General features: G+C 38.0%; 1 protein-coding gene across 2 annotated transcripts; it reads left to right on the top strand.

Annotated features, from left to right (window-relative positions):
- The first annotated feature begins 12 nt into the window (after positions 1–12).
- On the top strand, positions 13–26,057 carry CUL4B (cullin 4B). Of its 2 annotated transcripts, XM_030498680.2 has the most exons (20): positions 13–1,256; positions 4,001–4,116; positions 8,750–8,853; positions 9,778–9,847; positions 10,337–10,410; positions 11,396–11,558; positions 11,659–11,748; positions 12,018–12,100; positions 13,207–13,274; positions 14,369–14,487; positions 15,314–15,506; positions 16,594–16,698; positions 16,940–17,050; positions 17,783–17,868; positions 18,688–18,795; positions 19,050–19,163; positions 20,146–20,251; positions 20,327–20,499; positions 21,034–21,186; positions 22,446–26,057. In XM_030498680.2, the coding sequence occupies exons 1-20, from the start codon at positions 725–727 to the stop codon at positions 22,539–22,541; spliced, it is 2,664 nt and encodes an 887-aa protein (XP_030354540.1). In that variant the 5' UTR covers positions 13–724; the 3' UTR covers positions 22,542–26,057. The 2 variants fall into 2 exon arrangements, with proteins under 2 accessions (XP_030354540.1, XP_030354541.1); XM_030498681.2 differs by lacking the exons at positions 8,750–8,853; positions 9,778–9,847.
- The last annotated feature ends 1,471 nt before the right edge of the window (positions 26,058–27,528 follow it).

Here is a 27,528-nt window from a genome sequence, read left to right as displayed (position 1 = left end):
GCGGGGCCCGCCGCCTTACCCGGGCTGCCCGGGCGCGCTTCCGGGCGGCCGCGCCCCGGCATGCACGGCGACCGGATATGCCGCCATCTTTAGGCTCCCTCTCTGCCGTGTATTGACAATAACAAGCCCCGGGCCGGGCCGTCCCCCCTCAGGCAGCGCGAGCAGGCGGCAGCGAGGGGGGGAGGCGGGAGCCGCAGGAGAGCGGGCCGCGGGGGGAGAGCGGGCCGGGCGGCGGCGGGGCAGCGAGAGGCGTGTGGGGCGAGGGGCTGGAGCCGAGGCGTGAGGGAGCCGCGCTCAGCCCTCCCCGCTGCTGCTCGGCGGAGACGAGGCGGCCGGAGCAAGAGGGGAGTGGAAGGAAAAGCCGGGGGAGCGGGCAGCCGCGGGGAGATACTGGTGTTGGAGAGAAGAATTGAAAGGAACTGGTGGGTGGCGAGAGGCAGGAACGGGAGACGCTCCGCTGAGAAGGGAGTAAAAGCAGGAAAACAGAGACCAACTACGTGAAGAAACAAAGTAATAAAGAAAAGGGGAAGAGAGAAGATAAAGTGATTCCTCCGAGAAAGAAGAAAGCCACGGAGAGGGAACGCGGAAGGACTCCACTGATGAGAGAGAGGAGTTGAAAGACCCCCTCGAGAGACACCGAACAGAGACTGGCTCAAACTCTCTCTCTCTCTTTGTCACATCACAAGGATTTGATGCCCCTCAGCCTGTTCACATCTGTGTGTTCATGTTTCCCACAGGTTTCTCTTCCCCCAACCCCCCAGCTGCAGCCCAGGAGGTCAGACCTGCCACTGATGGTAATACCAGCAGCAGCTCCTCCTGCAAGAAGAGAAAGTTAAATAACAGCAGCAACAGCAATTCTGAAAGAGAAGAATTTGATTCCATTTCTTCCTGCGCCTCTTCTCCTTCCAAGAACACCTCCTCATCGTCTTCCTCCGTCATCTCCACCTCCTCGTGCTCCTCCTCAGGGGTTGCCTCCTCTAACCATCACCTCCAGAAGAAGCTGCGCTTTGAGGACTCCGTGGATTTTATTGGACTCGATGTGAAGATGGCTGAAGAGTCCTCTTCATCCTCCTCTCCTGCTGCCTCTTCTCAACAGCAGCACCAACAACAGCTCAAAAATAAAAGCCTTTTAATTTCGTCAGTGGCTGTGGGGCACCATGCAAATGGCCTGACCAAAGCTGCCTCCTCTACTGTTTCCAGTTTCGCCAACAGTAAACCTGGCTCCGCTAAGAAATTAGTGATCAAGAACTTTAAAGGTAATAGGCCATCATTTGTCACAACCTGTGGGGAGCTGACGCTCACCTTCATGTTTGTTTTCGACGTGAAAACCGGTTGGCTTTCAAATAGCTCCAAGTTTTACAGGAAATGCTTTTCTGTGGTGAATGTTTCTATGCTTATGTAAAGGGGGAATAATGTCTTATGATGCATACTTGCCCAGTCATGTACACATCCTGAGCTGCACTTTGCTGCTTGGGATTATTTTTCAGGCTCCTTTCACTCTGTCTCTTGAGAAGGCCTTAACTTGTATGTTAGACGAAAGCTTTTACTACATTAAGTGTGTAAATGACCTTTCTTCAAACTTCTAACGTTTGATTCCTCTTCTCTAGTAATCCTAATTCAGGGCTTAGTGTGTGTATATATGTATTTTAGCCCAGTGTATGATAAATCTTTGCACAGATTGTGGGGGTTTTGTTTGAAAGTTGGGCCTGAATCTATATGCCTTGCATCTATCCATGTTGTCTGTTTATAGGTTAATCTGCCTGTGCTTAGTTTTAAATGGTGAAACTAAGGTGATTATCAGGCTATTATGGTGGATTTCCTTTCTGGTTTCCCCACTTGCCTTTAACGTAGGTAGCTCAGATTTTTGCTGAGTGTTTTCCTTGCAGTATCCTTGCTGTGATTTTTATTATTTAACTCTCTCTTGTCTTTTTTCTGTCTTAATATGCTCTCACTTTACAAGCTCACATTATTTTATAAATTCTCTCAAAAGGTGTTTGAGATTTTCAAATATTGTTACTAGAGACCAACTGAAGCAGAGAAATTAAACTTTTCTGTGGTGATGCTTCTTCATTTTCTAGCAAACAAAACCACAAATAGGCAGAAAGCTTGGCTAAACTTCTGTCATTTTTTCCCTATAAAGATGAGGAAATTATGGGCTTTCTTACTTCCTGCCTCTTGTTACCTTCTAAAACAGTCTGGTATCTTGTTTTCTTGGGTTGAGTTTCTTTTTCCCTATGTGTTTAGGGTTGGTGGGGGTGAAAGATGTTACTGGCATTAAAATTAACTTCTAAATACATGTTTGGTAGAAATGTTCAGTAGAGACATCACACAAGGATTAGGATTCTTTTAGCCACTGTGATGTTTTACAGCAATTCACAATCATAGTGTAACTTTTTGCTCTAAGGTCCTCGTAATCCTCAGAAATGTTGTTTGCCCATTATGTCGTTATCATTTAATTTGAGTATTTTAAATTTTATAGTTACGATGTGTGATAGTGAGAAATAGAGGCCATTCTTCTGTTGCTTGGACATTGTTATCTTTAAGGGAAGTTAACTTTTCATGTTTAAAATATTTGCTAAATGTCACGGATTGCTTGGTGCTGCGATCATCGCTTGTGAATTGGTATTTGAATCACTTGCTTAAAAAGGTTGTCTCAGGAATTTATCAGCTTTGCTTTTTATTTACTCTCAGATGCTAAACTGAATACTCATTTTAAGGTTGTCATCTTTATCTTAGTGTGATTGCAGTAACATCCTTCACAACTTAAATAACTTCCTAAAATGCAGAATCATGGTATTTACTGCTGAGTAGCATACTCATTAGCTGCTGGTAAAAACAGGGAAGTCTTACTTGTAGTTAGTTTCTCCAGATTCTTATAATACAGTTAATGCTGGAATGTTGCCAATATTATAGGGAAATGCTTGGGACGATAAAAATAAACCCCACAAACTTCTCTCTCGGTTATTTCTAGAGAAATCATAAAGCTTAACAATTTGGTTTTTACCTTTAGTTATGTAAAAATCGATTTCAATAGAGTATAAACTCTGGTCACTTTCACCTGTTGGTGGCATGGATATGCATGTGCCTTTCTAAATTTTCTCCTCCGTTTGGGAGCATGCTTATTAGAACTAAAAATGGTCATTTTAGCTAGTTACGAGAACACAGAGAATTTTAAAATAGTCCTTGTATTCTGTGGCTGTGACTTGGAGAATCTCTCTTAGCTTGTTGTAGATGTTTTAGTCCTGTTGAAGCTGCTGCATAGCAGGGACATTTCTAGATAAGAGGCTGAAAAAAATAATGGAAAGATTCAAATCTGTGAAGCTCGAGCTATTTGAACATTGAGCTATTTGAATTAAAAAAGTGCTTAACTCTTAACAAAAATCCGCTGACCAAACCCAAGAGAGACGTAACTGGATTACTTCTAAGTAGCAAGGTTTTTCTTGCCACCATAAAGCCTGTATTATAATTACAGTATTTCCATGTGTGTTTCTCAAGGGTTTCTTTCCAACTGTTAGTACAGAGTAGAACTAATGAGCAGTACATTAAAAAAAAAAAAAAAAAATAAAAAATAAAGGCAGCTATACACAGCTGTATCTATTAACCCACATCTTTTTTGGCTTTTTTAGCTGTGCTGGCTTCGTAGTGAAAAAGAGTGTAATGAAGGTGTAGATCTTTCTTGCTGGTTTTTAGCCTTTATCCCTTCTTGAGTTGCTCAGACACAGTATTGTGATTTTTATAAATCTCATATCCTGTTTGGGCTACAGATGCTGTGATGTGTATGTGAAGAGCAATGCTGAATTTTTACAATGCATTCCTATTTCACATGTAAATAAGATACTGCTTTTACACGAAGGCTTTCCTTTCATGTAAGTGTAAATTATAATCTAGAGCATCAGTCCATACCTCTTTCCTCTCAAAGCTACATTTTTCATTTCTGTAAAAGGTAAAATGTTCTGCTTTTTCTAAAGAATTTTCAAACTCTGTATCATTTCTTTTAAAGATAAACCCAAATTACCTGAAAACTACACAGATGAAACCTGGCAAAAACTGAAAGAAGCTGTAGAAGCTATCCAGAACAGTACTTCAATTAAGTACAATTTAGAGGAGCTCTATCAGGTAAGTGCTTTAAGTAAGAGTGATGGGGTAGAGCTTTTTGCTTTGTTGTTGGGTTTTTTTCTTGGCTTGATACAACGGTAAGAATATGAGATTTTGCTTGGTAGCTGCTTTTGTCATTGAAAAGCTTCTCATCAAATAGTTTCTCAAATTTTAAAATCATCAGTAAAAATTTCACAAGACCTAACATTGAACTCAGAAATTTTTTTACTTTCCACAACACAATCCGAGGTATGGTTTCACTTGCAACAGTTGACAATTAAATAAGGCAAGGAGCTGTATTTCCTCTACTGTTTCAGGGTTTATGGTGTGTAGCTGCTAAAGGAGAAATATGAAATCCTAAAACATTGGTGTTTAGGTAAGACAAAGATGATTTATATAAAAATATAATCCTTTTTTTGAAGGCAACATCTGTTCACGATTGAAGACCATAAATTATTTAGAAACTGAAACTTTTACTTCCTAAAAGTATATAGAAGATGATTTTTCTCCATGAATTGTGTTGGTTTGATTTGGTTCTAATTTTCATATCAGTCAGTATTCTGTCTATTCTGACAACTGAGAATCAAATTTTATTCCCGAAAATGGCTCAGATTGCTTTGCCCTAAATGTTTCAGGAAGTCATCAGGCTTGAACCACATTCCTCAACTTTTTTCTACAAGCTCCATTTCTGCTTTTTCAGCTGAACGTGTTAGGGAGACTCTCCCCCTCCTCACCTTTTCCCTACTAATATCGTGGTACTTGTGGTTTTAGTGGCCTAGCAACAGTACTGCTTTAGTTAGGTATTAAGAAGCACTTACACTTTTTACTCTACTTTTAAAGCCTGGTTAGTTATTTGATTTGTTCCTCTCTGTGTGTATAGCTTTCTCTCCACTTGTTTTTAGTGTGTCTTCTTCCCCTGTCCTCAAAGTTGCATTTGGATATGACAGGTTTCTCAGAAAAGCTGGGAAGAAAAATGGTGTTTGCCCAAGGTTTGGGGACAGACTTAGGGGAGGATAAATTGCCATTTCTCATGGAACAAAGTTCCTCAGTCCAGTGCGTTTTTAAGCTCATTACAATCTTCTATAATGTTCAGTTAACTTTTAACGGTTTGTCAGGATGATGCACAGTATTGTTAGTTCTGCAAAACTTGTGAAACTAGTAACAAATTACAACCCGTGTATTGGGTGGTATTGTAAATTACTTTAGATTGAACAACAGAGCAAGTAACTGATAGTTAAATACTTGAAGGATGTCCAAAACTGTTTAAAAATACAAAGTTCTAGTGAAAGCCTTGCTTCTGCTTCACAATGATCACTTACATTTCTGCTCACTTTTACCACAGGCCTAATTTAATGCTGCTTGTGCTCAAAAAACCAAAAAAATGTGCTTTTTTCTTTTCAACCTTAATTTTAACACCATAATAACTTCCTTTATAATGAAATAGGGTGCAAACAAGTACGATTCTTTTTTTTTTTAATAAATCTAAAAATAAATGATTTAAAAATAGTAATAGGAATCAGTAGTGTTTTTAAATGCTATCTAAACTAATGTCATTTCTGAACAGCTGCTTGGTAAATGGATCTGATGCCAAATATGCGTTGGCAGACACCATTATCCAAGCGTAGAGGGGAATTGCAAAAGTTGTGCTGCACACCTTAAAATAAGATACTAGAGGGTTTTTTTGATGGAATTAAACTTCTTGAGTTTGGTTTAACTCTCTCTGTGCTGGAAAATCCCACTGGACAAACATTTTGAAGCTTTATTTCTTTGTGGGACACTCCATTCATACTTGCTTTGTTCCTTTTCAGCTAGAGAAATGATACGCATCTTTGAGTGGTTGAAGTGGTACAGAATTAAAAGCTTCTTTATTAAAATACTTTTCCCTAAATTAGTATGAGAAAATAGAGATCTAGATCTTTGGTACCAGATCCCTAGTTTTTGTTTGGTTTTGTTCGTTTCTTTTTTACTCAATCACAGAGTTAAATACTTCTGGAATTTCTGCTTCTGCTCTCATCAAAGCTGTGTTCAGTTCTTTTCCCCAGCACACAAACGCAGGTGTGGATGCTGCTGTTTGGTGGGGATGGAGAGCCAACTGAAAAAGCCCAACAACAGAATATATGTTACCCAAAGGCAGTATGATTCTTTGCCTTCGGATGCTGTGACCATCTTCAGGGCACAGACTCCCTCATCAGAAAGCTTTATTCCACTAATTCAGAACAAGATAATTTTGTGAACTAGAGCCCCTAAAGTTCTTGGGAATTTTTGATATATTATGATTATTGTTATGTAACACCAGTAACTGAATTTGGAAATCATAATATTGCAGTAGTGGTGTTATGCTCCACAGAGCAAATATTAGTAGAAGGTTTTGTATTTGTGTCCTTAGAAAGTTTAATCTCTTAAGAAAAAAAAAAAAAGTGCCAATTAAATAGAATTCAGAAAATATTTCTATGGATGTTACCAATGAAGATGCAGAAGTTTTGCACTTGATGTTCAAACACTCAATACTAGCAGATGTGTGTTTTACTTGGGAGTTTCTGATACACAAATGCAAAAGCACAGCTTTATATGATCACTATATAAATATAAGTGTATATTAATAGACGTTAACTTCACTAAGAGTTAATGGAATGCGTTTGTCCATCTGCAGTGCAGAAGCTAATCCTTTTAAGGATTTGGAGCAGCATGGGTCAATAGTACTTGGTTTGATAGACAGCAGTTACAAAAACATTGGAGGTTTAGACGGATGAAGTTTGGCAAAGTGGCCGCTGGTGTCCCAGGCTGGTAGGTGGAAGCGAGACAGCTGTGGTTGTGCAGGTCACCAGCAAGTTCTAAAATACTCATCTTCCCAGCTCTCAGCTGGCTCCTCTAAAGTAAGTGGGAGAAAAGAAGAAATGCATTTATTGCACTTACTGGGGTCTAATCAGGCTCTCGAAGCGTAGTGGTTTTATCTCCATTTTCTCCTGAAATCAGAGTAGTGGTTATTTCTAGTTTTGCTGCTGTTGCATTTAGAACCTGGCCCTGTGGGTACAACAGCAGAGCAGAGCTGAGCAGTGTCCATAACCTACTCTGAACAGTGAGCTGTAGAATATGTTTTCCTATCACATCATTGTATTTGCTTGGAGTTTCTTAAAGTGTTAAGGCTGAGAGGTGAATTTGTTGCTATTTCCAAATACTAAGATATGTACACTCTGGCTTTCTTAATTATCATCATTCAGACCTGGTTTAGTCTTAACTGGCACACTCACTTTCTTGCTGTATTTGTTTCTGACAGTAAGCTTATGCAGGTTTGGTTTTCTCTTGTGGTTTCTGTTGTGTGGGTTGGTTTTGTTGTGGGGTTTTGGGTTTTGTGGAGGGTTTTTTCGTTTGTGTTTGTGTTTTTTGGCTCCTCTCTGTCCTAGAGCCAGTACTAGCTGTAGGGCACTTGCTCTGGAAAGTTGCGTACTGTTGATACTGAGAATGATATCCTAGGATAAACTGAGGAACTTCTTGTTTAGTTGTTTTGATTCTTGCTGTGCTTTTAGTGGTGGCTGCTTACTGTTTGCTGGTGGCTCCTATTTGGACTGTTGGGAAATACTCCAGGGGACTTCATTGTAATGGAGTAGATCTGCTCTGCATATGTCTGAACTATGCTGTCCCTGCATAGTTGCCTGCAGTTGCTTTCAGTACTTTTCTTCCCATGAGTTGGTTGTACTGGCAATTCAAGTATTTTCCATTTAAAAAAAAAAATAAATAATATCAAAGGCATTATACCTCTCTCTCCTCTCTAGCTTCTGTAGGTGTTTTACTGAATAGTTGCATATTGGGTCTTTCATCAGTCTGCGAAGAGTTTAAGTTGCTTTCCAAATCTGGGCAATTGGTATTCATTTTGGAAAAGTCTTGAGTTACACTTGGAGATTAAGAATGCTTGTTTGCTTGATCAGTCTCCAAGACAGGTCCCCGTTAAACTACTTTTCACTTCTCGCTGTGAAGCACAGCAACAATTCTTTTAATACTTATGATCTAGAAATCTGAGCATTGTCACTGTACACATCTGGAATGTAGTAATTCGAAAAACGAGCCTTTCCAAAAGTAATTTTTAGTCTAACTAAAAATTGTTCAGGATTATAACAAAACTTATTGAGGCAAGGGGTTGATGGATGTAGATATATATAAAATATGTATATGTATGTACTTTCGGGGATGAGGGAAGCTTAATCAAGGAAAGAACTGCAAAAGGAAATAACACTGGCAGTGCTTTTCTACTAATATCAGTGTGACTTGCAGAGCACAGCAGTTAATAAAATTAAGACCTTAAGTGTCCGCTTTGAAGTATGAAACCCAGCGAGCTGCTGGAACAGATTAAACTAACGAACTTGTTCTTAGAGATGCAAGCCCTGCAGTTCCTTATGAGATATCGGTGCTCCAACTGAAATTAATAAACTAAGCTGTTCAGGGCATGGCCTTCCTTTGTCTCTTATTACCACTATAGTGCCATATCTAGTGTTTTGCATGCAGCATTGAACTCTGTTACACTTAAAAGCTGGTAGATTTTTGAGCAAGAAGCACAAGAATTCCATGGTTGGTTTGGGGTTTTTTTTCCCTGTTTCCTTGTAAAACCACATATAAGCATCATATAAACAGATTTCTTAGTATCTGTTTCTCTTTACTTCAGGCTGTTGAAAATCTCTGCTCCTACAAGATCTCTGCAAACTTGTACAAACAATTGAGACAGATCTGTGAAGACCACATTAAAGCACAAATTCACCAATTCAGAGAATATCCTTTTTTTCAGCTGTTGACAAGCCAAAGCGTTTTTACCTGCCAGTATGTGATGGATTTCTTTGACTAGTTCTGAATTCCTAGTTCTTGCATAATTAGATCTGGTTTTATTTTTCTATGGGACTTCAGAGAGCACTACTAGTTCCTTTATGTCTGTAAGCACTGTGAGAAAGTTTTATTGATATTTGTGGAACACTTCTCACAAAAGGTCGTATTAAACTTAGATCAAGGCTTAAAAAGGCTGTATTGGCTTTATCACCTCATGCCTTTATATATGCTGAACTTGCCATGCTCAGGTAAACGGGAAAGTCTTCCAACAAGTAGTTCGTACTTTCCTTTTGACAAGTGCCAGTGGTCTGGCAGCATACAGTCTTAGTCTGAGAATCAAAATGTTTTCAAAAGTTTGAGTTGCATCAGATTGAGATCCCATTAAGTGGATATTAATAGTACCAAAACTATGCAGTGAGCTGAGTAAAAGTTAAATTTCAAGGACAAAATTTACCTCTTAAGGTTCTCTCTTAACATGAGCTGAAGTTACAGTAGCTGTGCAGTGGTGGGCTCTTACATCTGTTGTGAAATGTTGGTAATTGAGGTGTGGGGATATATGTGTTTGTTCCACTCCTCGGGGATGGAGGATTAGACAAAGCACTAAAAGCATGAAAAAGCATATAAAAGTGTAAAAAAAAAAAGCATAAAACAATATTTCAATCCCTTTTTTATTAAAACATTTGAATCATTTTGATTTCTCACTATTAACACAAGGACCCTCATTAAAAATAAATGTTGCATGATATTAACGTTCTTTTTGGGAGTAGGTAAGGTGGTTGTGCTCTGTTAAGTGTCTTTAAAAAAATAATAATGTTGGTTCATTTCATTGCTAACACTGCCTGTTGATCATGATTTCCTTAATTATTTCTTCATGGATTCATTGGATAGTGTCCTTTTTCTAAAGAAAATAGACAAATGTTGGCAAGATCACTGCAGACAAATGGTAAGTTTGTTGTCTTTTTAAAGAAAACCAGTTTTCTCGTCAGCCTATGTTTTGCTTAACTTTTTTCCTTTACAAATGTATTGTGCTTCTGAAATGTTGTCTTAAATTTACATAAGGCTTCTTGGTGAAATACAACTGTATCCAGTTTGTTAGAAATCAAGCCTTGAAAATACTTGTCTGTAGTGTTTTTCCTGACGCATTGGTCTGATCTTTGACCCACACACCCCCAACTCCTAACTGTTGTTTCTATACAAACCTGTCTCCTTTTATGCCTGTCATAAAAGGAGCTATTCTTTGATAGAGAAAGCTGCTAAATGTCACATGGATCATCTCACTGAGATTGGCAGAATATCTTAAATCAACAGTGTCTAAGAAAGCACTGCCTGAAACCTGTCAGTGGGGTATTTTTGTTGTTGTTGAGCATAATCTGCATTGCTCTTCAATTTCAAGAGTAAAATGATTGTGGGTTTTTATTCCTTCTCATAACAGATTATGATTAGAAGTATCTTTTTGTTCTTGGACCGAACTTACGTACTTCAGAATTCAATGCTGCCATCTATTTGGTAAGAGCACAAAGAATAAAATTACTGGGGGGATATTTAAATTATCACATATATCCTGCTGATTTTCTTACAGTGACCTGTACATTACATGGTGAATGCATACGTGCCTGCTGCAAAGGGAGATTTCACTTTCTTTGCCATGAATGACAGGATTCTTCTAGAATAGCAAATTTCAGCTAGGCAGATAGCAACCTCCCTTTTGCACAGTTAAAGGAAACGGCTTGTTTAACAACTGAAGTGCGAGGGTTTGGGTTGACCAGTTACTGGCTTTAACATGCCTAGTATTCAAAGTTCTATAAGTACTTTGAAAAGGAAGGAGTTACCTAAAATAAAGTTACTTTCCTTCGGACTCAACTTCCGTGCTGCTCCTCCCAGTATTTTAATAATTAGCAAATGCCCTACAGTGCCTTTGGTACTACCTGAATTACCTTGCAGAGATTGAAGGAGTGGAGATGGAGGATGGAGGTTCTGGCTTTTCCTAAAAGTGTCCCAACTCACAAATTCATGGAAGGTTTTAACTGGGATGCCCAAAGCAGAGATCCCTGACTTTCACGTCACTGAGTTCTTCTAAACTTTGCCTAAGAATTAGAGATAGAAACTGATGGACAAAGAAAATTATCTAACAGCTTAACCATGGAATTGGGACCAAGGGTGACATTATCCTTTTCTTGTGAAAGCTGCTGTTTATTCAGTTTCCATGATCCTGCCAACCAACTCAGAAATAAAGATGCTGAAAAGTTAGGTGGTCATTTAGGAAAAAATATGTGCTTTGGTGTTTAAAATCTGTATCTTACTGTTGATGCTTTGTCACGGCTTATTTTAATGTTTATGTGTGTGTTTGTCTTGAGTCATTCAGGGGAAGAGGAATTAGGAATTTGAAGAATGCTAGCATTTATTGGCTTCTCTATTTGATCTAGATCAAATGTTTTATATATATATTTGGGTTGATTCTTATGCAATTTATTGAACAGTATTTTCTTTCTAGGGATATGGGTCTAGAATTGTTCAGAACTCATATAATCAGTGATCAGAAAGTTCAGAACAAAACTATTGATGGCATTCTTCTGCTGATTGAGAGGGAAAGAAATGGTGAGGCTATTGATAGGAGTTTACTGCGAAGCCTTCTAAGCATGCTTTCTGACTTACAGGTGAGTAAACTTGTTTCACTTCTAAACTGGTAAACAGCTCAGATTCTTATTTAATGCTCAGTAAGTCTTACCCTGTGTTGCTATCGTGTTGTTTCCCTAGATTTATCAAGACTCTTTCGAACATAGATTCTTGGAAGAGACTAACCGTCTGTATGCAGCAGAGGGACAGAGGCTTATGCAGGAACGAGAGGTATTTTGAATGTTTAACAAGATTTGTTATGTCTAATGACCAAGTATTTGTCAGGAAAAGGAACTATTCTACTGCCTTAGCCAGCGTACTGGGCAATAATTTGACCTTTACATTTTATAGTACTCCGAAAAAGGAAATTCACATGCAGGCTTCAGTCACAGTGCCAGTGATTTCTGCTTAGAACTGCTGCTGTCAGACCAGTACTGTCTTCCCACACACACCTTGATTTCTTTTTTTTTAAACATACAAAACTACTCTGGCATTTTCAGGTTCCAGAATATCTTCACCATGTCAACAAGCGCTTGGAAGAAGAAGCAGACAGGATAATCACTTACTTAGATCAGAGCACACAGTAAGTGCAATCTCTCTTTGCTTGGTACTATTAGCTGTTTGGCTCTTCTGTTATCTTTTGGCCATCTAATAGCTACAGGTTATTTCCGTTATTGACTGACCATCAAATGCTTCTCACTTCCCACAATTCCTTGTTTACAATGAAGCACTGTATTGGCTCACACAGCTAATATCCTTTCCTTCTATTTTGACATAAATTCTGTTGGTCATTTGGTTGGAGAAAAACAGGCTACCACCCCCACTCCAAAGGTCTCTTTCTTGATGAAAGGCAATTAATTGAGCACCATCCTATCTGAAAAAGATAGGACCTGGGATAGAGAATTCTAAAGCTAAAGACTCTGAATATTTACATTAAAATATGTGCATATTCTTTATGGAGTTTGGGAAATTATTGAGTAATGTCAGTCTTCAATCTTTCCTACTTAGAGACAGGATTTCCTGAAACACAATCAAGCAGAGGTCATGACTGGTAGGACAGGAGAAATGTTCTCTAACATAAAGCCGTAGCTGTTGTGTCTGAGAGAAAACGCAGGCCACTAATAGAACAAAACTCTTTGAGCAAGTGGTAGCAACTTCGTAAAGAGCAGGTACAGAGGATCTCTCTGAGAGGATCCTCTCATACATTTTTGTTTCCTTCCTCCTTCAGCTGTTAAAAACATTTAGCTTGTTTAGTGGCTTCTTTCTTCCACACCATTATTCATGGCCAATTCCCTATTTTGTTTTAATACTTCTTGACTTATGAGGTGTGGGGTTTTTTCTCTTTGGTTTGTCTCCCAAGACATCAGCCTCCTCCCACAGAACAGGAGATGGTAAATTCTTTGACAGGCTTTTGCCCAGTTTCTTCACTGATGGAATCATTGTCGAGCTCCCTGGAGGCCATATACAACAGGCTTATTGTGTGAACTAAACAGCCAGTCAGCAAACAGAAAAAAAGATTGCTTACTGGGGAGGAAAAAGGATAAATATGTGTATAATCATTTTAGGTCCTTGGCCGCAGATAATTAGAGCACTCCCAATGACAAGTGTGGTTTACATAATCTCAAGAAAAAGATTTAAAACTGTCAGTAATGGAAAAAGGAAAAGTAATTCTAAATGTTTTTTCTATAGGAAGCCACTAATTGCTACTGTAGAAAAGCAACTTCTAGGTGAACATTTAACAGCCATTCTTCAGAAAGGTAATCTTTCTTCTTTATAGAAATGTTTCTAATTACTGCTTTGGGGCTTTCAATTCCTGTGCTGAAAAATAAAGTGGCAGATTCAGGTGCTATGGGGAGGACACAAGCTACATCATTCTTTAATGCCCTTTGCTACTTAGTTCATGAAGTAGCATTGACCATTTTGCAAGAGGGCAAATACCATTCTCCTTGTCAGAAGAAAGGAGAGACAGTGCTGTCTTCAGATATGCAGCAAAGCAAAAGGAAAACTATAATAGAGGACTCTTGTTCGGTGCGTTAAGTAGCATCTTGAAGACTCAGAGATAAAGGAGTAGCCTTCAGATGATGGGGAAACATTTGATTACTTGCTGCTTACAAAAAGCAGCTTTTTCTAAAAAATTTAATACAATTTGAGCCATGAAGTATGTTGCATCTGTTCTGCAATAGTCTCTGTGGAGTCAGGTGACCCTCTGTTGCACTGAGGGATAGTCTGGAAATAGATACGGGTGCAGCAAGAGTTGAATAATAGAAGAAAATTATCCAGTCCTTACTAGCCAGATTATGGATGAGACAGGTATTTGAGCATCTTCTGCATGTCTGTAGTAGACTCTTTATTGAGAGGAGTATGAAGTTTGCAATATTTACCTGTCTGCTTTCATAGAACCTTGCTGTGGAGCATCAGGCCTTCTCTGCCAAAACCTTAAAAAGTGAAAGGTGAAGCTATTTCTTGAAGCTGCTTGCCTTCAAATATCTGTAAAATCTATTTTACAGCTGGAATTGAGACCCAGAGCTCTGTCTTTCCAAGGAACCTTTCCTACAGATCAGAAGTGTAAAAATTTCATATCTTTAGGGAATAGTAAAGCAGAAGTAAGCAAAGGTATTGTGGTATGTAAAGTACATGTAGCCTAAAATATACAGTGCAATAACAAGATTTTAAAGGTTTAAGCCAGTTCAAGTAGCCATTCTGTGTTGCACTGTAGCTTAAAAAAAAAAAAAACCGCTAGTTGCTTGATTAAAAAAAACTAGCTTTGAAGAGGCCCCTTTCTGTAATAATATGCTGCACTTTCTTTGGATTACTGTGGTTTTCATTTTAACTGAAATTCTCTCATTTGCAGGTTTAAACCACCTTCTTGATGAAAACCGAATTCAGGACTTGTCCCTTCTGTATCAATTGTTCAGCCGTGTGAGAGGCGGAGTACAGGTTCTCTTGCAGCACTGGATCGAGTACATAAAGGTACTGTTCCTAGAACTCTGGAACAGACGCCTACCACTACTGTCTCGATGGGGTTTATACCCAGATACTTGAGTCATCTTGATAAACTATTGCATTTTACTAGAATCAAAGATTACTTGCTTATAAGCATATATTTAATAGGCAGCTTTTGAAACTGTACTAAGAAAAGTACAGTAACTGTTCTAGCCCTGTTGAAGAAACAACATTCAGTTGAACTACTGAACTCCAAATAAATTTGGAGGTTTTATGTGGCTTACAGTTAGTTGTGGGGGACAACCATATTTCTCCAATAGACATTTTGGTAATTGCAGAATGTTTCTGTCTTCTCCCTGGTAAAATTTCTTGGTAGAATGAGTGGTAGCTTAAGTTATGAACCATTTTAAGTTCAAAAAGCACTTGAATATCGCTTCAGATATTTCATCTTATTACGCAGTGGAAATGTTATCACAGAAAGTATGGTGGTTGTGAAGGAAGGCTTTCTAATGGCATAGCAGTACTCTTAAATAAAACTGAGTTTAGTGGGAGCTTTACCTGCATGAAACCTGAGGACAGAGATGTTTAAAAAGGGTATGTTACTTTTGTCATGCTTAAGTTTATTTCTTCAGGCAGTTCTCAATCTGTTCACTTATTCATAGATCGGTTTTGAATCAACATACAAGGTCTAGGACTGATTATATAGTAAATAATAGTAAATTACTTGTGTTGTGCTAGTGGAACTAATATGAATACCAGAAACAACAGATTACAAAGATAACTTGGGCTTTTAGAAGTCTTGTAATTTGAATTAATTGTTCAGGCTAATTCAGAGATATGTTTTATTTTGCAGGCATTTGGTAGCACCATAGTAATTAATCCAGAAAAAGATAAAACCATGGTCCAAGAACTACTTGATTTTAAAGACAAAGTTGACCATATTATTGATGTTTGCTTTCTCAAGAATGAAAAGTTTGTAAATGCCATGAAAGAAGCCTTTGAAACATTCATTAACAAAAGACCAAATAAGCCAGCTGAACTCATAGGTATTTTTCTTCAGTTTCTTTACATGTGAGAATGTGGGTGGGGGACAAGAGGGAGTTGCTGATGCAGCTTACAGATGGGACATGATGGAGTTGCGTATTAAAGGCATTATGCACAGTGCATTGAACTGGGGAACTACTGGGCCTCATTATGCAAGTGAACCATTTGATAGGATAGCATTAAACATTAAGAACAAGCTCTGTTCAGCAGTTCACTGGCTAGGCAATAGAAAAGTGGAGAACATGAGAACTCGGGCATTCCAGCAATTGACTGGTGTCCAGATGTAAGCATACTGCTCGTAATTTGACTTTTTCAGAAGCTTACATAACTGTGCTACCAGCACATGTGCACAGAGCTGTGAGGGACTCTACATAGATAGGTTTTAATGTGTAAACATGAAGAGGGACAAGGATGCCCTTTAGCTCATGTTACAGGGACAGAGCCCTTGTTTGCAGAGAATGTTGTTTACAGATGTGTGCATTACAGGCCTGGCTGTCTGCACTTTGAATACCTTAATGGTTTCCCCACACAGTGAATAATACCTGCCTTGCAATCTGTTGTGCTATTAGGCTTGTGGGGTAATGCTTTCTGCCCTCCTTTTTTAAAATTAATTCGCTAACTATAATGTGCTTGCCAGACCATCTGAAATTAAACCAGACAATAATCTGCTAGAGAAATTCCACATTTAAGTAACTGGTTTACGTATTTTTCTTCTGATCTTTTTGCTTCTGTTATAGCCATATCAATCTATAGCAGTGGTGGCTTTTTACTTTGAGATCATAATATGGACCAGGACATTTTTTATATGCACAGAAATCTTTTTTTAACATTATGTATGCTGATAAAGTTAACGATAGAGTAACTGCTTATCTGAAAAAAGAGATTAGGCTGTAATGTTTTTATAACTTTATAGCCTCTATGAAAATATATCAAGCTAGCTGTGATGAAACTGATTTGAAGGTGATGTCAGGATCATTTACATTTCCAAAAGATTTCACAATATTAAATGCAAAAAAAAAAAAAAAAGTAATTATTGTTTCATTGTGATACTCAGCATTTGTTAAACTTTCTATTCCTCAATACTTTTAGCTAAATATGTAGATTCAAAGCTTCGTGCAGGCAACAAAGAAGCTACTGATGAAGAACTTGAAAAAATGCTGGATAAAATTATGATCATATTTAGATTCATATATGGTAAGTTGTGGGGTTTTTTGTGGGGATACAGTTGTTTAACCAGTAACATAAAGGTATTTTTTAAATATTATTTGCAGTCTGTCTGCATTTTCAAGTGGTCAGTCTCTGTAGGTGCAATTTGCTGGTATAGTGCTGTTTAAAGCTCCTGTTAGTTTTACTGAGCTTTGAATTGGGCCTAAATAAGGTTTGTTTAAAACAATGATTTGTGATCACTGTCATTTGTGTCACTTTTCTCTTACAGGAAAAGATGTCTTTGAGGCCTTTTATAAAAAAGATCTAGCAAAGAGACTATTAGTTGGGAAGAGTGCATCAGTAGATGCTGAAAAATCTATGCTTTCCAAACTCAAACATGGTAAATGTCTGTCTGTCTGTCTATCAGCTTGCTGTCTTTTAAAAACAGGCCTTCCCAGAAATGCTGTTGGTAATTCCCCCTTACACGAGGGCAAAAAGCTGGTGTGCATATTTTGAATGACTGGTGGATTTTGAGGAGACTCATTTGCTTTTAGTTTTGTAATTATAGCAGCAATAGTCAAAAGTCAGGAGCTTAAAGTGCACGGGGTATCTTGGCCTGTGGGATAGAGCTGAGGTTCCCTGCTGAATAAGTCAGTGATGTGCTCAGAGAACTTGGTGACTTCTGCTTGTTACTCTGTGTAAGGGCTTGAAACATGAAGTTGCCAGCTACCAGTCTTCCAGCCTGGTCTTCATTGTTTCATAGGATAGAGTCTTTGGGTGGTGAGAGTAAGATTTTTAGAACTTGATCTTGTTCTAAGAGAGTTTGGCAGGCAGCTGGTAAGGATCAGAACTGTTGTCTAAGTGACAGGTTGCAAGTGGAGTCCCAGGATGACCCATCATGTCCATGTGGAAAAAAATTGGGTTACAAAATAGCTGCCACGTTAAAACATTTCCCTTCTTCTTGTTTATAACCTTGTTCTGTATCTTAATTAGAATCGAGGACTTTAGGTAAGAACATATGCTGAAATAGGTAGTTTTGCTTCAAAGTACATTCTGATACTTAGAATAGCTACTCTGTGGTGTTGAAAATAAAGAAGATTAATTCTTAAGATGTAAATTTTCTCTTTTATAGAATGTGGAGCTGCTTTCACCAGCAAACTTGAAGGAATGTTTAAAGATATGGAGCTTTCAAAAGACATAATGATTCAGTTTAAACAGGTACTGTGGGAAAGGCTGCCATGGCTCCTTCATTTACTTGGGTTTTGAATAAGTTATTCTCAGAAAGCCTAATGAGAACGTACAGGGTGTCTTCAGTTGTGTACATTTCTATTACAATTAAGTTAAACTCCTTTTGAATTATTCCCATTGTCTGTAATGTTCTTTCACTACAGAGAAAAGGACTTTGTAGGTGATTGCTTTTGAAAGCAGTGGACAAAAGCCCAACTGGGAAAACAGTCTCTACTGAAAATCATTCAGAATCTATTTCTTAATTCTGTGCTGCTTGTGCTTTTTAATATTTGACTGCATTTATTAATGGTTTCCCTGAACAATGAAGCAAAAAAAATGAAACCAGAAGTTTCTTAAATAGATAAATAAACCCACACACGCCTCCAAACCACCAGCAGTAATAAAAGAATTGTAAACTTACAAAATATTTTAACACCAGTTATAAAACATTTTATACAGCACTAAAGCTGATGGACTGGCTAGTAAGTTTTTGCCCATTAGTTCAGGTGGTTCTGTAATGTTTTGATTACAAGCAAATCTTAACATTTTCATCCATTCACACATATCTAGGTTCATCTTCACATCAGCCTGTTAGAACACTTGTTTTGCTGTTTTCTTTCTGTATGGAAGTGCCTTTAGAACTTCAGAAAAGTGCTTTTTCTTACCCTATTTTTCTTGTATGTAACTTGCAATTTATATAGCAAAGACATCATGAGGTTACTTCTCTTCTCTGCTCTAACTCCTCAGTTCTACCTGAAATATGTTTAATAAGCATTGCTTTATTTCAGTTTACTTTGTTTCTTTCTGCAGTATATGCAAAATCAGAATGTCCCTGGCAACATTGAACTGACAGTGAATATTCTGACTATGGGTTACTGGCCAACCTACGTGCCTATGGAGGTCCATTTGCCCCCTGAGGTAATGAATATAGATGTATTATACCACCTATCAGCCTCTAAGTAATGCATCTTGATGTCAGCTGTAACTGGGTTTGAAATATGCATGTGTTCTCTAGAAAGAAGTGCAGAAGTGTCTTCTTTAAATAGTTTGTTTTCTTTTCTTGCAATTCCCTTTATCTTTCTGAGCCTTTACTTATGGCTCATTTGATTGCAGAGGGAAGGATTTTAAAGTAGAAATTGTGTTTTAGTGTTTTGGGTTTTTTCTTTCTTCAGATGGTAAAACTGCAGGAGATTTTCAAGACCTTTTATTTAGGAAAACACAGTGGTAGGAAACTTCAGTGGCAGTCGACATTAGGACACTGTGTACTAAAAGCAGAATTTAAAGAGGTGAGTGTATTTTTTCTCTTATTCCTGTAGCTTTGCCGATCCAAGTCTGGATTGTAACTTAGGGATATATTGGGAAGGTTTTTTTGTGCTATGATGGAAAACTTAGCACTGTTTTTGCAATTACTTTTAACTTTTGACCTCTTGCTATCATTTCGGGAGTTGGTAGTTTCTGAAATGGATGTATTAAGGTCTAAGAAGACCGATCTCATTTCTTATCAATGAGGGGAAGGCTATTGGTTACTGCTTGGGCAAAATAGCCAGTGGGTGTAGTTCCATATTAAAAATGGCACTAATTTTTATACTGGGGGAAAAAAGAAAAAAAGAGGTGGGCTGTGTTCCCACAGATGACTTTAATTCAACTGACAGCATGAAGTATCTTTACAGTAAGCTTTTCACTACTGAAATAAAGAAAAGTTTCAGATTGTACCAGAACACAACTGTTTGCAAAGGGCTGCCAGTTATTCCCCTTCAGCATTTCTTTATGGGCACAAATATATTTCAAGAAAATTAATCTCGAAGTAGGAATGCTTACCAGTTCTACTTTTATTAAAATGTTAATGGTAAAAAAAAATTATCAATCCAAACTTAGTTTATTTCAAAGATCTTATAGTTGTGTTTCTTAAACTAATGTTTGTGTTGCACTTTGATTTAAAGGTCTTTCAAATTGTAATTTTAAGCACTCACTGCTTTGTGATTTGTCTTGAGTAAGTTGGTTCATATCTTGGGTGAGTTTTGTCACTGGATAGTCCAACCTTCTGACCTCTAGCTTATTCTATATTTTATAGTAATACAAGGTGACCAGTAGCTCTTTATTTTATCCATTTGAGAATATGAAAGACTAAATCACATCCTTTAAGTGAAATATTGATATGCAAGAGTGTCTGTGTCATTGTTATTACTGTGTGTTCCCTTCCCCTCCCACCCCCAAAGAAGAAAAAATTAAAACCAGCCTACTGATGCCTGTTAATTTCCCTTGTGACAGGGCAAAAAAGAACTTCAGGTCTCCTTATTCCAGACGCTGGTGCTGCTCATGTTCAATGAAGGAGAGGAGTTCAGTTTAGAGGAGATAAAGCAAGCTACTGGGATAGGTTGGTATTGAAAACAGCTGACTACTGCCAAGTGTTCTTTCTTAAAAAAACCTAAACAACTTGTTTCTGCTTTAGAGGACGGAGAGCTGAGAAGGACACTTCAATCTCTGGCTTGTGGCAAAGCCAGAGTACTGACTAAAAGCCCCAAAGGCAAAGATGTGGAAGACGGTGATAAATTCACATGTAATGATGATTTCAGACATAAGCTCTTCAGGATAAAGATCAACCAAATTCAGATGAAAGAAACGGTATATTAATTTTAATCCTCTGGGGTTTAGATCCTTCGATTAACTATCTTACTGCCTACCCATTTACAAGCTTCTTTTTCCTCTCGGTTGTAATGTACATACTGATATCTTTGTAAATTACGTGTCATTTGGATGATAGCACGTCAGACATTGCTGATTTAAGTGTGTACTTCCATACTAACGTAGACACCAGTGATGCTAGATGTCTCTAATAAGGTTGTTTGAGAGAAGTTCCAATTAGTGAATGTTCTTTTCACCCTTGATCATTCCCTGGAGCTTTACTGAATGATTTGTGAACATAGAAACAAGTTCACAGTGAATTTTCCCTGTCAGCCATCCAGGGTAAAATCTGTGCAAAGATTTTAATTCCTTGTAAAAGTGCTTTTTTAACAGACAGTGGGTCCTCATATTTTTAAAGAATTTGTCAGCTACTTGACATTTTACTTCTTACACTGAGCGTTGTCTTAGATCTATGAAGAATAGTTTTGACAGTTCTAGTGCTCCCTTTAAAACTTTTCTAAATGGCTCCTTCAGGTAGAGGAACAGGCAAGCACTACAGAGAGAGTATTCCAGGACAGGCAATACCAGATTGACGCTGCAATTGTACGAATCATGAAGATGCGCAAGACACTGAGTCATAACCTGCTTGTGTCGGAGGTCTACAACCAGCTTAAATTCCCAGTAAAGGTGTAGTACTGATTTTTCTTCTTCTAAAACCTTTTATTACATTTTGTATTCCCTGGCTGTCCTTAGTTGAACAGCACTTCTGTCTAAAACATGCATCTTTGTACTACTGGGAAGGACAAATACTCACTTTCAGACTTCTTAAAATGTCAATTGCATCACTTACCCGAAAATTACCTCAGGCTTTAGTAAGTTAATAAAACCTATTACTAAAGGCTTTCAGAACCAGAGTATGTTAGCAATAACTGTGAAGCTAGCTCTCCTTGTTCTTGTATTGAAGTGTTCTGGCAATGTCCCCCTTGGGGACAAGGGGAAAATGATGCAGATATGTAATGCAGAATTCATAGAATCATAGAATGTTTTTGTTTTGCTCATCTAGGCCCAACACCCCTGCCACGGACAGGGACACCTTCCACTAGACCAGGTTGCTCAAAGCCCCATCCGACCTGGCCTTGAACACTTGGCTTTGATTCTTAATTTGTTTGACACTTGTTAATAAATTAGGAACCAATTTACAGTGCATTTTCCAGACATTTTATTGGTTAATATATACACACACGTATATATGGAGTGAAAATTAGATACTGGTAAATGTCTCAAAGCTAAAGAAGCCCACAGTTGCAAGATGAAATGAATAGCCTATTGTGTACAAATAGAAATGGATTTTCAAATACAGTGATGCATCTGTTTGAGCTCAAATATACAGTGCTTCCTATCAATGGGAATGTAAGATAAAAGGTACTGCCATCTCATTCTGGTTTGTTCCTGCAGGCCTGTAAGTACTGCATAAACTGCAGTTGGGCTTTGCAGGGTTGTAACAGATTTAAATGCATTTTCTGACTATCATGAGGCATTTTATGAAGTCCTTCGCACATCAAAAAATTGTTGTAAAACTCACATCAAGATAAAATGAAACTTGTACCATTTTTACCAGGTCAAAGTCGGAAATAGAAACATTTTGGTACGTAGTGCATGAATTGCAGCTCTTTAGAGTTCAGTTTAAACAGGCAATAAAATATCTTTCCCTGCTGTAAAAAAGTCTATGCTTAGCTGCAAGTGACAAGCTAATTTGGTTACTTTCTCTTCAGTTATACATTGCAGACTTTAGAAGCTTTGATGCTTTAAGGGGATTTTTTTTTTTAACTGTAATTTCTGTTTCCTCAGCCATCTTAAACAGTAAGGATATTGGTCTTAAGTAGAAAGAAAGAACTGAGAAACACTGACTACAAAGTAATAACACTGACATCTGCTTTATTTTACAGCCTGCTGACCTTAAGAAGAGAATAGAATCCTTAATTGACAGGGACTACATGGAAAGAGATAAAGAAAACCCCAATCAGTACAACTATATTGCATAAACATATGTTGGCCTTTGTTTTACTGCACACCTGGTGTCATACACAGTTGCCAGTGGATAAACTAGCCTGTTGATCCCGTTAATTGACTTTTTATACTACCGATGACTGAATGAAAGCAGTGTAATGGAAAAGTATAGTAGAGTGGACTTCTTTCAGTGGTTAACATGCCCATTTAAAGAGTACTATTTACATTTTAAGAAGAATGCTGTTGAACTCTTTGCATGTTATTTAGTAAGATGTGCAGAAAGCTGAAAGAAAGTACCTGGTCTTTGTGATTCCATTTGTCTCTGGGTCTGAAGAGGAGTCCCTTGATACATGACAGATGTCTTTCACACCTTTAAAAGGAAACAGGAGGTTGATTAATATAAGAAAATAGCCTTTAAAATGCTTAAACTGCATGCAAACTTTTAATTTACTGTACAGAATGCATTTCAGTTAGTAACATACCATTGGTTTGGTTGATGCCCACACTTGGATTTTCCCTTAGGGAGGGAAAATGGGGAATAAGCCGAGCTATGCTTATTGCTGATCTAATGGAAAATATTCTTGGTCGTAATTAGGACAAAATGGTACCAATATAAAACAATGTATAAAGTTTGCAGTGTGGGCATATATACTGTATATAAAAACAAACACCATTCTTAAAGAACTGCTACAACAAAACAAGTTCAGAATTAGATTATATGGCTTGCCTATAAGACTTAGTGTTCACCTTTGGGAATTTTAAGCATAAACAGCCATAATGGAAAAAAGTGACAGTTTTTACTAGTCATGGGTAGGAGGCCTTCACCTCTTGGCAGCAATACTCTAGAAAAGCAAATCTATTTACAGATATCTATGAAAAGCCACGCTGTTCCTGTGGTAAAGCTGTAAGAACAAAAATTGCAAATGGATTTTAATACTTGTTTGCTTTGCAACATTCTAACTTGAACTAACCTCAAGGTTTAGACAGGGCAGCTCTTCTAAAGTCTGCCCTGCTTTGGATTGCTTTAACTTAAGCTTTAAGAACTCAGCCCTAGATGTGGCAGGCCTCCTAGAACCCAGAAGCCTACCTCTCATATATAAAGTTAAGTATTGCTATAAGGCATCTAAAATTTATTTTCTTAGATGACCAGAGAGCATTCTTTGCATCTTTATAAGACATGGGAGAATAAGTCACTTGAATGTAGAGCTTTGTTTCAACAAGATGCATTTTTTTTACTGCTATAGCAGCATGTGCCAGGAATATATAGGGGGGGGAGTGTCAGCAGAAAAGGTAACTCCTCCATGTAACAGTTCTTCCTTACCCAGCAGGCTTTAGACCTACCATCAGCTGTGTTGCAGAGCACAATGAAAAACCTCATCCTCTTTCAGGCACTGATAGTCCTGGGGAATACCAGATATTTCTTGGAAGCAAGATGTTACTTTTGTTTAGTGGCAGTGTAACTTAGCTCTCTATGATCTATAACTTCTATCACTGTGATTCCACATTCAGGGGTGTGCATGTGCGAGAGAGGGCGAGTGTGTGTATGTGTGTGTATTTTGTATCTGACACATCCCATCCTTATGCTTTTTTGATTTACTGTTTAATTCCATATTTTCCCCAGCTGTGTTTTCTCTCAAGCTCCTTTATATGCAGCCCTCAGCTGACAGATGAAGCAGATGGTTTTTTTCTCCTACTAAATTATTTGCTGTCACCTTCTACTAACTGTCATACAGCTCTTTGTGATCTGCAGAAAATCTACCTTATCCTTTGATACTATTGCAGCATAACCACTGGTAAACATCCAGGACCACCCTTGCCTCTGCAAGAAAAATACTAACAGTAGAGTTATCTGGTAAGAAACTTGAAGACTGCTCCTGCAAATCTTTAAGTATTAGTTCAAATAGAGATCCACTGGGGTGGAAAGAACAGCTCCCCAAAAAACATTCTGTATTTTGCATTCAATGTTCCTTTTTGTTGTATGTGTTTTGTACCTTTAGCCAATAAAAGATTCCTTTTAAAAAGGCGTTTTTGAGAAGGAGCATAAAACTTAACTCTTTGGGAGACAGGAGATGATGAATATCAGTATTGAAGTGGTTCCATTCAGTCTGTTGTAGCATATAAATCTAACACCACTACATGTTTAAAATACCTATTTTGGTAAACTCCTCCCTCATTAGACAAGTGTGTTGCATTCAGTCAACCTAACCAGAAAGGTCTGAAGGTTTATTTATTTTTTTTATCCCATCCATTTCAGTAAGTTAAATGCAGAAAAATTATATAGAAAATGTCCTCAAATATCATCAGAGTTCCACGATCTGAGGCAGACCCTAAGCGGCAATCTAGTTAAAGCAACCCAAAGAACGGACTTTGAGAACCCTGGCTAGGCCAAGAGAGGGGGTGAGCGAGGGGAGGGGAGAAGAGGCGGCTTCTCCTTGTATCTGCATGGGGTTTCCCCAAGAACTTGTTCATTTTCTCTGCTAAGGAATTGCTCATTCCTGATTAATGACAAAGCTGCAGCCAAGATTTACTGTCCAGCCGTACAACTCTGCAACTTCTTGCTGGGATCATGTGCCTGCCTATTGAGCCATATATATCTCTGTAAGAAAAATGAAAGCGGGCTTGGACCACAGCTCATCTGGCTAGAACACAGCTTGTCTGTTTGGCCACACATTTTTAATCTTGACTCTTGCATGCAGTTTATAGCACCTTGTTCATAAGAAATTGCAGTTTATTCTTAGAAATATATATTTTAGGTTTTTTAATCTTTATACCCATAAATGGACTATTTTTTTGTCTTGGCTGGTTTAAAAAGTGACCATTTTGTTTAAATGCTGTAATTGCAAATGTGTTGTAAGTGTTGTTTTGTTCTATAGTTTACACAAAGGTGCCAAAGTAAATAGTTAATAAAAACCCCCCAAACCCAAGCAAACTGTTGCGTTGCTTTAGCTGTTCTTCATATTTTGGTCTCTGCTCTTTTTTGGGGTTGGTTTTTTTTTTTTTTCAGCCTTTCAGTTTTTCCCAGACATATCATTTGCCCCAATGCTTTCTTTTAAAAAATAAAAAAAAATTTAAAAAAAAGTGCATCTAAAGAAATGTTCAAATACCACTTTTTTTTTTAGTGATTTCATATAGTAGGAAGAATATTTTCTTTGAAACGTTACACTAAAATTGTAAGAGTACAGCAGCATTCAAAAATGTAATATACTTTTTGTATAACAGTTCTTCAGAGTGTGTCTGGAGTGGGGGAAAAAACTAACCCTGTTACTTTTCAGAAGCCTCTTCCCTCGGCTACCAGAATACGAAATTGTGCTTTTTCACTGCATCAAAAAGTTATAGTTTATGCAGACTTGCAAACAGGGCATGTATCACCATTGCATCCTTCGATGCAAAGAGCAGCAAAACCTTTTTTATGTTTCATAAGTCTGATATGGGTACAGAGAGTCTTTCTTAAGTTGGTAAATAATGTAAATACATGTCCTTTCAGAGAGTGAGTCTGTTATCTAGGTATTTTGTGTCATTTAATAAATATTAAACAGTTTTGTGTTGATAAACTCCTGTGTGTAAAATGCCTTCTTACTCAAAGTTCTGTATGTTGGGCTTACTAATGTTTGTGGCTTCTTTAAATTCTTTAGTTTGTGCTTTGATAGCAAAATACTTGTTTGCTACTTAAGTATAATAATAAGTAGTTCCTTCTTCATTCAGTCATTAAAATCCCTTGAGTTTTCTAAGTGGCTTCCATTCCTGAATATTTTTCTTTTTTTCTTCTTTTTTTACCAAGTCTTCTTCCAGGTTACTGGAGGGGAAGGAAGTAAGCATCTCACAAACTGAATTGGGATTAGAATGTGGAAGTGCCAGAAATGGTGCAACAATACCAAATGTAGTGGCTCATTGCTAGTACAGAAGGCTTCTCTCCTGCTGTACGATTATCCCTTGTTTCCCAGTAAAGCTAATAATTGTTTTTAATGGATGTAGTACAATTAGTGAAGTACAGGACATGGCTGGACAAGGAACTTGCTTCTGTTACTAGTGGTGGCCAACTGGGCCTTTCTTAGCTATTTGGAACCGCTGGACTAAATCTGACCAGAATTTGTCAGGAGCATCTTCAGTCTGGCCCTTCCTGGTGCAGACGCTCTGAGGACTTAGTGCAGAGGTGAGGCAGGGTGTTCTGATTTTGCTTTCCAAGCTCTGGAAGGGTGGTTTGAGAATGGGAGAGCCGTAGCAAAGTGAGAGCCAGTGCTCCAAACTGATCTCTGCTGAAAGCTTGTGTATGCTGCAGGGAGGCTGACCTTGCACAGCACTGCTGTAATCCTCGTGTGTGGTGGGTTTAAATAGGAATGGGTGAATTGTCTTCCAATAATGCTGCTCAGGTGTGTGCATTCTCTGTTACAGCTTGGAGGCATCTAAATGCATGGGATGGTCTTTCCACTAACAATTTCTTAAAGAGAGTATTTCCTATGTGCTTCGCAATCCTACAGAATTTTGTTGTTAAAAATTAATCCTACAGAAGCAGATTCCCAGAAAGCAGAAAATACTTTTAATTTCTGTTATTATATGAAGTGCAATATACATCGCTGTACTTTATCCTGATGTTGAGAGAAACTGTTGCCAAATCAAATTCAAGGTAGCTTCGGATTTGCCTTGTTTAGGGGTTTTTTTCCTTTTAAGAGGAAAGGGCTTGTGGGCATATTTTGCTATTTAGAAAACAAGCACCCCAAAACTTACTTGAGGGGATGACACATTGGACTTTGTGCATAGTATCTTCTAAAACACGGAGTTAATTGGGAAGAGGAGCAGTGGATGTTGATCAGCCTACAATGGAGCAAGTTTTTCTTCTGGTTAAGTAACTGCTTCCTGATACAAGGTCAACTTTATAATGACTCTTAAAATTTGTCTTGCTGCTGCTTATGGGAAATAAGCATTAAGATAACAATTCAAGAAGAAAAGTAACTTTGAAAGTTAATGTTCTAAAACCAGTAAGACATTGCAGCACCATAGATAAAGCCTTTTTCTTAAACTTAGGAA

The sequence above is a fragment of the Strigops habroptila genome, chromosome 9 (assembly GCF_004027225.2).
Source record: "Strigops habroptila isolate Jane chromosome 9, bStrHab1.2.pri, whole genome shotgun sequence".
In the NCBI taxonomy this organism is placed as follows: domain Eukaryota; kingdom Metazoa; phylum Chordata; class Aves; order Psittaciformes; family Psittacidae; genus Strigops; species Strigops habroptila.
Note: the sequence above shows the minus strand (reverse complement) of the source record. Positions and strands in the feature narration are given on the sequence as shown.

Excerpts from the sequence above, each read along its gene's own strand:
- CUL4B (XM_030498680.2), top strand. The coding sequence starts at position 725 with ATGTTTCCCACAGGTTTCTCTTCCCCCAACCCCCCAGCTGCAGCCCAG. Across the intron at positions 4,117-8,749 it reads ATTTAGAGGAGCTCTATCAG|GCTGTTGAAAATCTCTGCTC; the intron begins GTAAGTGCTTTA and ends TCTTTACTTCAG. Across the intron at positions 10,411-11,395 it reads TCAATGCTGCCATCTATTTG|GGATATGGGTCTAGAATTGT; the intron begins GTAAGAGCACAA and ends TTTTCTTTCTAG.